Genomic DNA, 13,742 nt, shown 5'->3' with positions numbered 1-13,742 from the left:
GGTTGACTGGAGCCGTGTGTGTTGGAATGCCCCTCCAGCAGTTGCATCAACAAGCAGCGAGACAGAAGCTAATCTCAAACTCTGATTACTAACAGTTACTATCTCCGGTACAGTCATACAGTGGAGCCAGAGCCGGCAATAAACACATCAGTGACTAATGTTTGACTGTCACAGTTTATGATGACTATTTATGCTGCACTGCTGATTCAGAAAGAGTTTAAAGATTCACGCTTTAGCGGTTAATGTGGGTCAAGATTTGCTCATGTCCTGCTACAATCTGATGAGCTCAGCCTGGCAGCTTATCTGTGATGTTTGCTCAGAAAATCACTTCTAAATCGCTACAGCTGATTTGTTAGTTGGTGCCCTCGTACTGTATGTTATTCTGCAGATGCTTGAGTGGTTTCTTTGAATATTGCGACACGAACTGCCCCATTGTTGTCCCATTCTCCCCCGGCTTGTTCCTCTTGATGAAACTTCAGCTCTTATTTCAGCTGTCCCGCACAAGGCGTGGACAGTCCCTGACCAAACTGTAATACTTGAGGAATGTGTATCTTTTGTTTGTCAAGCCTGTGTCACCGTGCAGGTGGATAGCGTCGGGTCAAATAGCCTCATTGTGTGTGTGTTTGTGTGTGTGTGTGTGAGTATGATGGTGTGTGAGGTTGTTTAACTCCCCCAGGCAGCACAGCTGAGTGTAGGAGGGGCCATCTCCTCCGCCTGGGTGTGAGTCCACTGCTTTCAGACAGACGGAGCAGTCTGAGAAGGGAGGGTGTATAACACGAGTCTGTGAGGAGAAATACAAACTTCACTAACTTTTTCCAGCACCAGGATTGTTCTCCATCGGATATGCTGGCTGTCCGCCTCTCTTTGGGATCTAGTTCGGAGATATCTTACCACAGCTGTTGACAATGCAAGGGAGGGCTAGTAAAGCTCCAAAGAAGGAGTTGGTCATTGAGGGTCCGCAGCAGTACAAGAGCTTGGCTGCAGCTGAGACTGAGGTAGACACCGTGCCACAGGTGGTGGTAAGTCATTGAAGGAGTTTTATAAATGAGACTTTTTGGTTGATGTTAAAAAAGCTTTTCTGATATATGAGTACATCTTTTACAGCGTGCAGTGCTCCAAAGGTTAACCACAGTCATAAAGCCCCGAAACAGGTGTCATGTGAGCGTCTGTGCTGCTTCACTTTTGTCATCTCTTTGATTACACGCAACATCGCCAACTCCCATTCAGAATTTGCAACGTTAGCACCAGCACAGAGGAGTGTTGAACTTTACCAGCACTTAAACACCTGGAGGGAAGCAGGACACAGCTTCCTCCAGTTTATTCTCAAAGATGACCTTGGCTTGTAAAACATTTTATGTGGCTTAAAAGTCGACGACAGTGATAATGTCCCGCCCTGCGATGAAGATGTCCAGTTGGATCTCTAGAGAGCCATGTGAAGAAGACGGAAGCAGATACACAGATTGAATGTATTAGTTAGTGGAGAGGCACTACACAGCACCATTGTTCATTGCTGTGAGAGGGTGCAGTGATGGGAGGAGTGGGTGCTGCAACTAAACAGCTGTTAGATCACTGTGGAGAGGGAGTGGAGGAGATGGCTTCGTAAGTTTCTGTTTCATGGGCTTTCCAGGAATGACTGTTTGTTGACGTGACGTGAAACATGCAGCTTGCATTGTTCTGGTCTTATTCTATTTTTGAAAAGTATTCAAAAATATTTATGTGGTATTTTAGAAACACTAGAAATATAGGAAATAGACACAGAAGTGCACTATTTTCAGTCAACAACACATTTAAAAATCCATTTCCAAGGACTGATACCACAATAATAGAATAAAAGTTGGACTAGATACATTGACTATGGTCAGCACTGTGGGTTGAGGGAATGACGGAGCACTTGCTTATGTATGTTCATTTTCTTACTCAGTGCTGAGTGTACTGTGTGGTTGACCACCTTCACTGGTCACTGACAAAGCAATGTAGAAGAGCCCGGAGGGCTTTGGAGTGAAGCAATAGTCAGCAGCAACAGGGTGGGGTCATGAATCCATCACTGGTGAGAAGAGGGCACCATCTCTATAATGTGGTCAAATCTTTTAGCAGCTACTTTAAAGGACCAGTGTGTAACAATTAGAGGGATTTATTGGCAGAAATGGAATATATCAATAAGTATGTTTTCACTAGTGTATAATCACCTGAAAATAAGAATCGTTGTGCTTTCGTTGCCTTAGAATGAGCCGTTAATATCTACATAGAGAGCGGGTCCTCTTCACGGTGCCATGTTTCTACAATAGCCCAGAACGGACAAACCAAAGGCTTTTAACTTTTCCTGCTTAGGCCGGAGTCAATAAAGTTACTCGCTGCTCTCGCCGCCGCTCTCGCCGCCGCTCTCGCCGCCGCTAGATATCGCCAGATCCTACACACTGCTCCTTTTAAATATCAGAATCTCTTTTAATTGCAGGTGTGATATTTGGACAGTAAAAGGTTTTCTGGTGAAGCAACAAAATGCAAGACTCTCTTTTCGCTCCTGACCTGAACTCCTCTCACTTGCAGAATGAATTCCCCTGGTTTGTCTACTTGCGTGTCATCGTTTTTTATTTCCTGGTAAATAATGACAACGCATCTGTGTGTACTCGGTGTTCTTAAGGTTTCACTGTCTGGTACAGGCTGTCTGGTCTGTGTATAGATATTTTAGGCTTTTTCATTCAGTTCAAGCGAGACACCCACGCACACATCTTATATTTCCAATGTCTTTAATTCCTTCCTGATTTACCTGTCCTGCTTGTAGACAGGTCAGCATCAGCCTCTATTTTTTTTTCCTCTCTCATGTAGAGAGAAAAAACAGTTTGTGTTATAATCGGATAAAGCTGAGAATAAGCGGTTGACTGATAATGTCACAGCCTGCTTTAGCTGGCAGACATGGTGGCACCGTCTCTGTTCTGCTATCCCCTCCTTGTCCTTGATACAAGGTCTTGCCCCCTCTGTCCTCAGTGTGAGCTGTGCTCTGTTATTAACAAGGTTGCTAGCAACATGCATTTAAGCAGGTCAATATCCATGACTCTCCCTCTGAGATCATGCTAGTATTATCAGCCCCAGATGTGGAGGCAACATGTGGGCTGTGCTGTCACTCAGCACTGAAATCTGGCGATGTGTCACTGTTCGTTTTGCACTCTGCCGTCTCGCTGGCTGTAAGATTTATTCTGCCGTCCCATCAGCTACAAGTGTTGACAGCTGACTTTCCATTTAATGGCTACTGTATCTTTGCATTGCATAAGCCCTCTCCAGCCTCTGCCAATGCTTTAACATTATGCAGACACTATGACATGATGCACCGTAAACCCGTAATCACCTTTAGATAACATAGACACATCTGCTCTTGAGAGTCGGCTATAAAACAACATAGCGTTTGCAAACAGACTTCCGATTAGGGATTCTCGTCACATACGATAAAAGTGAGAGCGGATGATGGTGGATTGTTTGTTTTACAATGTGGAGGATAATTGTGTTGCATGTAGTGCCTCTATAATTGAAAGGGAGTGTGATTGTTTCCTTGACATACACGTCATGCATGTTTGCTCTCACGGAGGGATAAGCTCATCAAGACCTTCCCACTGCTGAGGCGGATCCATTTGCTCTGAGCAGATGGAGCCCCGATAGACGTAGTCTGAAGTGTATCCAACACATAACATATGTTGGTAAAATCCAATGTGACAGCTTTGTTGGATCAATCAAACTTTTTGTACAGTAAAGGCCTGTCTATGCACAGCACCATCTCTGCTCCTGTGCACAGCTATACGTTTCATTTGCTTGATTTGGCTTGGAAACTAAGAATATCCTATCAGCTTTTCTGTTTTTTTGCTGCTTTGTGTGCCACATCATCTGACTATAATAGTAAACACTGTTTAACATGTACAAAGCAGAGGTTGCATTAACCAAATATTGTCCATCTTTGACTGGATTTTTTTTAACAAACACGGAAAAATCGGAAGGTCATCAGTCATTTTGACGGACTGGACTTTGGAGCGTGTCTGTGATTACAGGTCACAGAGCGGTGTCGGTGCAGCTGCGCCGCTGGTGCAGAAGGAGCGCATGCTGCGGGATATCCTCCCGGTGAAGCGAGTGGGAATTGGGAAATCCCACATACAGAGAGTCACTGGTTATTCCAGTTTCCAGTGTGACAGCTAGCGCAGGTTCATCGTCATGTCGTCTCTCCGAGGAAAAGACTACGGGAAAAAATGATTCATCTCTAAATAGGCATTTGTCTTATTATCATTAAAAATGAAAATACGAAATGACAGGCAATAACAGATTATGACAGAATTTTTACAACCCTGAGCATTAGAATGACGGACAACGAGAAAGTCTAACGCAACCACTGGTACAAAGATAAAATTGTTTCTTAGTGTGCACTCTACTGTTATTTATTACACGTGTAGTGTGTTAGATGCTGCGTTCAGGCATCAGATATGTTGACCAAAGACAGTATTGCACTGCCACTGCTTGAATTCAAGTCCTCTTCTTTGCTCTCATTGAATGTAGTTTTCATTTTCCATAGTCTCTTTTACTCTAATTGAAAGTATAATATTTAATAGCATAATGTTGTCTTAGTTTATATTTTACCCCGCTTGCAGGGTATCAGTAACTCCAATTTCACTCTCATTGGATGAGTTTTACCTGATAACGGCCTTAGGATGCTTTGTTAATAAAGTGAGTAGTGCTTGACAGGTTTGTCTCCGACCGGGGGTCGGTGTTGGATGTCATTATCCATCTTTCTCCTTCCTCATTTCCCATCATCTCTCTACTGGATCTAGTTAATAAAGTTGTAAAATGCAACAACAACAACAAAAAATACATGTGCTAAGTATATTTCCTCTGTATCTTTGCATGTATGTTACCCTTAGAGCTACCAGTATTTGTGAACTTGCATCAACTGTCCCGGTAACAGAGTGCTCCGTCTGTGTTCTCCAGGTCAAGCCGAAGGTGATCGAGCCGCTTGACTATGAAAATGTGCTGGTGCAGAGGAAGACGCAAATCCTCAGTGATGTCCTCAGAGACATGTTGCAGTTCCCCCTGGAGGACTTTGAGGTGAGTTTCACACCTGTTTCATGCATGCAAGTCACATCTCTGCACTTGAAAAACTGCCGCAAAAAGCCTCACTGTTGTAAATCTGGCTATTGTATAGTGGGATTCTAATGGTGAGTAACATTTTAACGATGGAAGTAAAGGTAGTGGTGGTGTGAAGCTTATAGGCAGTAGTTATAACACTGCCAGCGTTAGGGATGTCACAATACCAGAAATTTAGTAGTCGACACCAATACCAGTGAAATTTCACGATTCTCAATACCAATTCCATACCACGGTAAAAAAACAGAGTGAAACAATAAATCCTGTGTACTTCAACATACACTCCTTTATTACCGTTTGCATACTTTTTTTCTTAGGAAGTTAAACATGTCATAATTCCCTCTCATCTATTTGAACACGTCATGATAACGTTAGAATTTATCTTCACCCAATACAAATTTTTTCACTCACCTTTTCCGACTAGAGCCTGAACGCATCATAATGTAAATCAATGGCACCTCCTGTGTTGAAATCTGGTTAACGTTAGCTGTTTGCAGCTGTAAGCGGCAGGACAGCATTAGGCTCAAGCCGCGGCAGTAGCTTCGGTACTGTAGAATCACGTTTTCAGAATTTCGACATTGACTTGGTGATGATCTGTTGATCTGTTTCCGTGACATCTCTAGCCAGGGTTAGGGTTTTGATTTCCAGTGCAGCTACTCATGTTACTGCTGTGGAAGGTGAGGCACTTTGCGTGTTAATGATCCATTTATTGTTATTGTCATCGGCCCAACATTCATTAGTCCCCCTCCCACTTGCGTGTTTTCTTTGTTGTATTTGTTTGGCTTTAGGGGTCTTTTCCTTTTGGCCCTGGCCAGTGAGTAGGCTTACAGGGTGGGGTCATTCACAGAGGCTTTCTTTTTGTTTACATCCTTCCATGCTGTAGCGAGAGAGAGAGAGGTCAGGGGCCATCTGTTTAATTGGCTCATTCTGTCTCCAATGTTGTGACAGAGCAAGTGTTATCTCCAGCCACATTGTACAGGACGTACGCTCCCTCACACTTTCCACAATGAGGATGGAAAATCTAGAATGGAAATCTGGCCCAGTCGCTGGTACTTCAGGAAATGAGACTTGATTGAAAGATGTTCTTACAAACAGCAGCAATGAGATGTGCAATATATCCTCAAATCTGAGCCTGACGTTGTGTCTCACCATTCAGTGGAAATGTTACTCTATTATTGTTAAAGCTGAATGTCCGGAGAAGACAAATAAGAGTTATGTTTTGATGATTTATATGCAGCAACATATGTTGTATAAAGCTACTGTTTATTGTATCATCATGTGAGTATATACAGTAGTAATTGATGCACATTAACATGCTTCCTCTCAAATCCTTTCCCTCCTGCACCTTAATCTGTAAATCTGGGGGCAAATGTCAATGGATTGAGGAGCTGTATATTGATTTTCTGTAAAACACTGAGGACACTCAGAAAATCTTCCACCACAGCTCTAGTGGGAGTAAGATTCCCAGATAGTGTACACTTAATGTTGCAACATTTTCACATAAAAGAGTTATCTTTTAAGAAAGGTCAGAAGGAAAATGTGTCTTTTTTGAAACCATTACCACCGTCATACCAAACCGCAACACATTGTATGATAATGTTGTTCTCTCAGTTGCTATAGCTTTTATGTGATAGCACTTGAACGCACCAGATGGGTAGACTTTTCAAATCAATCTGTCCTTTCAAATGCGTTACGTTGCAACTACAGTATAACACATTTTTGACAAAAATAAAACAGAATTTTGCAGATGCATCTGAGCATTATATTATGTAATCTGCAGTATACGAGACGGTCTTATGAGAGAACAAACTTTAACGGTTACTATATTATTATACTATACCTCACTACTATACTGTCCTATACCATACTATACAATATTGCATTTGATATGTTACATTATACTGCTGTACTGTACGATATGGTATACAATTACCGGTATTATTATTACATATTAGGGCTGTCAATTGATTAAAATATTTAATCACGATTAATCGCATGATTGTCCATAGTTTGTCCATCATTTTCATTCACATATCTTGAGGTCAGAGGTCGAGGGACCCCTTTGAAAATGGCCATGGCAGTTTTTCCTCGCCAAAATGTAGCGCAAGTTTGGAGCATTATTTAGCCTCCTTCGCAACAAGCTAGTATGACATGGTTGGTATCAATGGATTCCTTAGGTTTTAAGTTTCATATGATACCAGTAGCTTTAAAACTGAGCCCGTCGCAAGTTGCGTTAATGTGTTAAAGAAATTAGTGGCGTTAAAACGAATTTGCGTTAATGCGTTGTTAACACGTTAACTTTAACAGCCCTATTACATATACCAGTATACTATATTATATTTCTACTTTTTTAAAGCCTGGAAACAGAGCCATGAGGAGGTGCAGAAGTCTAGTTATCTCTCAGAACACTTGAATAACAATATGCTGAAAGGTTATTGTGGATTTTTTGCCCATTGATGCCAAAAACATTCTGCCTAGTGCAGGTTTAAGTGTATTTAGGGTGAATAATCTTTCCAGTTACTTTACTGTAGAAGATAAAAGTTACAATGTGTTTCTAACTTTGGGTTTGGCGCTTTATAAAACCATTGGTTGTTACAGATTACAAAGGCCTGGCAGCTGGGTGCTCCGTGACAGCGGGGCAGCCTTGACTTTGTCTTCTCTTGTATCATGCTCCTCTAGCCTGCTGCTGTGAACATAACATACCAGCTTTACACACAAACAGTACGTTGTCAGGGGCTGACAGGTGATTCTGACTGAGGAAAAAAAAACACCACAGGCACAGTGATTGAACCTAACATCTGTTCCGACCTCCCCAAACTCAAGCAAGGTTTTACTCAGCTTCTGTGTCAAGGCCTTTTCAATGTTTAGTTAATGAAGGTACAGCCAGTGTGTACTCATTACAGAACCCTTAATATGCATAGAGACAGTACAAAGTATACAGTGTTAGTTGGTGAACAATCAAGTTTAAAACAGACAGAAAGAGCTCCTCTTTCTGTGTTATTTTTGTATAAACCCTGTTTTTGACTGTTCCTTATGAATAACAAAACACTATCAGGTCTCTACCACATCTTATCCCCACTGGCACATCAAAAGTCATGTGTTGGTGCTGGTCTTTTGTGAGCCAGTCAGTGTTTATATCATCTCCATCTGGTTTTGATCTGGAAGCTGTTGGCACAAGCCAGTTCTGTCCAGGTTTCTCTGTGCGAGGTTTCTGGAGAAATTTGTCGAGGCTTACGAGGAGGGGGCCGTTCCTTCCCTCAGGTCTAGGCCCATCCCCGCCGTAAAACCCACAGATCAGGATAATATTATTTTTCCTTTACTTCAGCCACTTTACAGTTTCCATGTCCAAAAGGATAACGCTGGCGATGTTCTATATTTTTGTTATTGTCAACAAATCCCATGAGAACAATAAAAACCAACGTGTTACTTTGGCTTGCCAACTTCCCGTCTGTGGCACTCAGCACCAAGATGCGTTTGTTCCTACTGAGGATGTACATTTTTAAAAGTGTGTCACAACTATGTATAGGTTCACTTGTATTAGCCATGCTAGCAGCATGGTTATATGGATGGTCTGTACTGAAATAGCTCAACAACTATTGGATGAATTGACATGAAATTTTGTACAGATATTAGGGGTGGGGAAAAAATCCATTCACCTATGTATCGCCCTTTTTGTTTTTTACGATTTTTAAATTGATTTTTTTAATGCCAGAATCAATATATTTGCTTCATTTGAGTCCATGTGGAGGTAGAAGGAAGATTCCGCTTTTATTGTTGTAGTCAGAGTAACATGACGTCATATCCGTTCTGTATTCGTCACCAAAACAAACAGCAGCTGGGCGCAGCGAGCCAAAATGATAAAGTACAAAACGACAGAGGGTCCGCATGGATATGACCTGCACCCTCACATGTTAAATCCAAAGTGGTAAACACTACACATACAGTAAAGTATGGAAACACTTTGGGCTTCACACATTACCAGGAAAAGCAGAGCTAGACATCACGGCTAAAGCTGCATGCTAACTCTGACACGGATAGCTAACGTTCTGGTATTGCGGTAACGTGCGGTCAAGCCAGCCGTCACTCTCATCTCTGTGGTCAAATCGACCGACGCTACAACTGTAGAGCACCCATATACTGACATTTATGTTAAATGTATTCAAACGGTCCCGATGGAGCCGAGCATGGATGTATAAAGAGAACGGAGCTGACGGGAGAGCTAGAGACGGACTTGGCGAAGTTAGCGGCAGTATACTCGTGTTTGCAAAATAAGCTGTTAACAAACAGTACTGTAAATACAAAATACTTACTTAATGGAAATAAGATTGATTGGAATAGGCCTATGTGCACCAGAAGTATCAAAATGTAAAAAGAAAATATTACTAATTTGTAAGGGAATAAATGTTTTTAGTCTTTGATTTTTGGGTTGCTAGAAAAAAATAAATGAATAATGCCTGAAAATGACTGATAAATCTGACTTCAGGACGTCTCTGACTACATACACGCTGCAGATCAAACATTCTTACTGTATTAATTTAGATATTTTCCAAAGTAAAAGTCCTTAGAAGTGTATGATTAAACTTTTTTCCATGGTCTAGTGTTAAAAAAAGTTAACAAAAATCGCAATAAATCCTAATATCGAATTGCAATACTTAAAAATCACAATACATATCAAATTGGCACCCAATTATCATGATACTGTAGCATCGAATCCGGAGATAGGTGTATCGTCCCAGCCCTAACTGACATTCATGGTCCCCAGAGGATGAGTCATAGTCACTTTGGTGAGCCACCATGAGGTGAATATTTACATTTTTCACTTTGGTTTATGACTAAATATCTGCAAAACGAATGACATTCCAGCTGTACTTTATGTTTAATGCTAATTACCAAACATCAGCATGCTAACACATTAAACTGAGATGATCAACATGGTAAATATTATACCTGCCAAACATCAGCATGTTAGTATTGTCATTGTGAGAATGATAGCATGCTGAGGCACACTTGGTTCACGTTAGGCTATATCCACCAGAGAATGGTTCAGACTGGTTCTCCCTGGCGACTTGTAGCCCAATTAAATGCTTCCTGTTGCCCACTTCCTGGCTCCCCTCTTACCTCTATGCCTGTTTATTTCTGCTGCTCGGATTGTAAAGATTATCATCTCCCCTGCAGGAAACCTGGCTAGCAGAGAGGAAGGGGAGACTTCAGGTTCACAAAAACGAGCTCGGTGTGGAATTTGTCGTAGTTGACATGACCAGCGTCAGTCAAATACAAGGTCATTCAGAGGGACAGTGAGGCAACAGAGAAAGATGGCAGTTTCACATTTTAGTGTCATGATGGATTAATCTGCTGATTACTTTCTTGATTAATCAATAAATGATTTGGTCTATAAAATGTGAAAACAGTGAACATTTTGTGTTACAGTCCAATACCCAATAGTATTCAGTTTACAACGGTATAAACAGAAAGAAGCAGCAAATCATCACATTTGAGAAGCTGAAACAAGAGCGTATTTGGTGTATTTCCTTGATTAGAAAAAAAAAAGATTAACGATTATTCAATTAGCAAAGTAGTTAGTGATTAATCTACTAATTGTTTCATCTCCAGTCAATCACTTCCATGGTGTGTTGAAATTACAAAATATGACTCCAATGTATTGTACAATATCTTCTGATAAAAGGGAAAACATTTTATTACATATTATTATTATTATTATTATTATTATTATCATTATATGAAATAATAATACTTATTCCATCAACTTGATGTTTTCAAGGGATCATTGGATTGAATTGGACACAGTGATATCTCTGGGATTATAAACACATTTGTCTGATTATCATATGTGACAATAGGCATACTATGTGGTCAAAGTCGTTTCACTTCATTAGCTCTGCAGTAAATTGGACTGTAAACTAATAACACGGAACGTAATTCTGCTCAAAGCGCTTTTCATTTCAATAAAAATGTGTTGGGAAATGATAATGGAGGTTTTGTCTGCATCCCTCTCATCATAAAAAACACAGCTGACGAGCATTTGACTCACACAAAGCCACAATTCACTTGTTTCCTTTTAACTCAGTCAGCTGAACTGCTTCACTTAATGGCTGTATTCATATTTCACTCTTGCTCGCAGGGATTATGAGTGGTCAAAATGCACTTTATTTTTAAATTAATCCTCCTGCTAAGACCTGATGGTGATGTTGTTGCACAAAGTACTATTTTACTCAGTCAGGGCAAGTTTAAATAGACCTCCAGCTTTCACACTTGGCTCAAACTGACCTATTGGTTGGTTATCTATGAAAGATTTACTGAAGTTTGCCTTACAGAGCAGCTAGTCGACACATCGTCTTGTTAAAATATGATTTGAGGCTTTTGCTCAGCTTTCTTGTTGTGCTGTGAAACTGCTCCAGTCATTAGAGAAAGGCATTAACGAGGCATTAGAGGTGCTGAGATGCTGATTATTCAGAGTGCGGCTCTACAACAGTGGCAGAGAGCCAGACTCAGGGTGTGTCTGTGGGTCCTGGAGCTGAACAGCATGGACAAGTATCCTGCCTCCCTCACATACTGCCCCTTTGAACCCTCAGAAAGACATCGGTCTTCACTCAAACATAGAATAACATTTTAAAAGAACACCCGGAGCAACCGGATCCAGCTGAGACCACAAACTGCAGTACTAGGTGTCCAGCTTGAGCAATGTCTTCCACATTTCGTTTTCACTTTTACAATGTTGTCATGTTTGTTGTAATTTCCATGCTCTGTTTCTCTTTGTTGAATAAACCATTGTTTTGTTTTGCAGATTTCAACTTTGAGGCGGCAAGGGAGAACTCTCTACCCTACAGTGCCTGAGAATGCAGAGAGGGAGGCCCAGAGTCTGTTTGTCCAAGAGGTAAGCTGATTTAAAGGCCCTGAAAACATATTTTCTTAATCAACTTCTTAGTATGAGCAATGGGGTCCTACATAAACATCACATTTTCCTGCCAGTTTTGGTTATTTCACATTAGAGATTTCTGTTTTTGTCTGAAGTGGGGAGAGCTCAAATGAAAAAAAATGAAAAGTGATGTCATGTATTTACATGCGCCAATCAGGATTTAGCAACATTTTAATCAAAATGTGGATGCCGGATCGACGTCAATCAAATCAGATAAAACTACACCCACACAGTCCTGATGAAACATAGTAGTCTTAAAGTCTTAAAGGGATAGTTTGGGTGTTTCAAAGTGGGGTTGTATGAGGTATAGTCAGTGTGTTACCTACAGTAGATGACGGTCGGCACGCCATCAGCTTATAGAAACAGACAGGAGTACCGGCACCTGAGCAAAGCAATGTACTGCTGTGGACGGGGACGGCCGCAAAAACTTATTTTAGCCACCTAAAAGAAAGACCCTCATACATACATACAACCCCACCTCAAACTATGCCACCCAAACACAAATAATACCTAACAATATTTTTTGGGGCTTTAAAGAAAAATGATGCACAAGACATTTACACATCTTTCCAGCTATAAAAAGCTTAGATGGGATATGCATACTCCCCTCAATGTAAGTGTCACATAGCTTCAACAATAGCACTAGAACAAGTAGATTCAAACTTTACTGTTTAAATGTTGTTATCAAACCAAATAAAAGATTTTATTTAACTTCAGTATAAATTTAAAGGTACAGTATGTTGGATTTGGTGGCATCTAGTGGTGTGGTTTCAGATTGCAACCAACTGAGTACCCCTCCACTCACTCCTCCCTTTTCAAGACTTGAGCCGCCGAGTGCAAAACCATGGTAGCGTCGTTCGCCTCACTGAAAGGTCATCTTTAGGCGGCGGCTGGCGGTAAACGGTTTTGCACTCTGCGGCTCACGTTACCGCAGTTTTGCAATCGTGTTGGAGAACTACGGTGGCCTTCGGGTAACGTAGAAACATTAAAGTCTCTCTCTAGAGCCAGTGTTTGCTTTGTCCGTTCTGTGCTACTGTAGAAACACGGTGGAGCAACATGGTGGACTCTGTGAAGAGGACACGCTCCCTATGTAGATATGAAAGGCTCATTCTAAGCTAACAAAAACACGATTTTTAGTTTCAGGTGATTATACACTAATGAAAACATAGTTATGAATATTATATTCCATTTCTGCTAATAGATCCCCCGAAATATTACACAACTGTTCCCTTAAGAGAAATATTGGGAATATTCAGGAGCAGTAATCCCTAAGAATTTAACCATTGAGAATTTGGCAACTGTTAGTATTTTTATAGACACTGCAGGTAAAAGAGTCTTTACCTGTCTTTATGATTATGAGAAAAACATGTAGGTATTAACACAAATAAAAAACACAGCACTTCAAGTACTGTAACTGATTGCACAAACATAGACAGTTTCTTTAACTGCAGAACATGATAAACCAGGTTGCAGTGCTGTAAATGGAAAGTCTGGTACAAGAGGTTAGGAAGTGGTTAGGAAAGTAGATCATTTTCACGTAACCCGCACGGACACATTGCTGCAGAACAGTGACACTAATGTGAATCATTACCCAATTTGTGGCCTAATATTAGCAGCAGTGTACATTACGCATCACAGCAGATCAGGAAACCTCTTTACTTCAGCTACATGAAGCATTCATCTAACTTTAAGT

The 13,742-nt window shown here is 40.9% G+C and overlaps 1 protein-coding gene across 5 annotated transcripts in view; it reads left to right on the top strand.

Moving 5' to 3' along the window:
* zmp:0000001200 (dedicator of cytokinesis protein 9) overlaps positions 1-13,742 on the top strand; it is a 111,050-nt gene that overhangs the window by 40,046 nt on the left and 57,262 nt on the right. For 4 of the 5 annotated variants that reach the window (XM_037789447.1, XM_037789444.1, XM_037789445.1 and 1 more), the window contains 2 exons: positions 4,960-5,076; positions 11,918-12,007. In XM_037789447.1, coding sequence (XP_037645375.1) covers positions 4,960-5,076; positions 11,918-12,007 — 207 coding nt within the window. Of the gene's footprint in view, positions 1-731; positions 1,020-4,959; positions 5,077-11,917; positions 12,008-13,742 lie in introns of those variants that run through there. The other variant, XM_037789446.1, reaches the window with a different exon arrangement.

The sequence above is a fragment of the Sebastes umbrosus genome, chromosome 13 (assembly GCF_015220745.1).
Source record: "Sebastes umbrosus isolate fSebUmb1 chromosome 13, fSebUmb1.pri, whole genome shotgun sequence".
Lineage (NCBI taxonomy): Eukaryota > Metazoa > Chordata > Actinopteri > Perciformes > Sebastidae > Sebastes > Sebastes umbrosus.
This window is presented reverse-complemented; position numbering and strand designations above follow the sequence as displayed.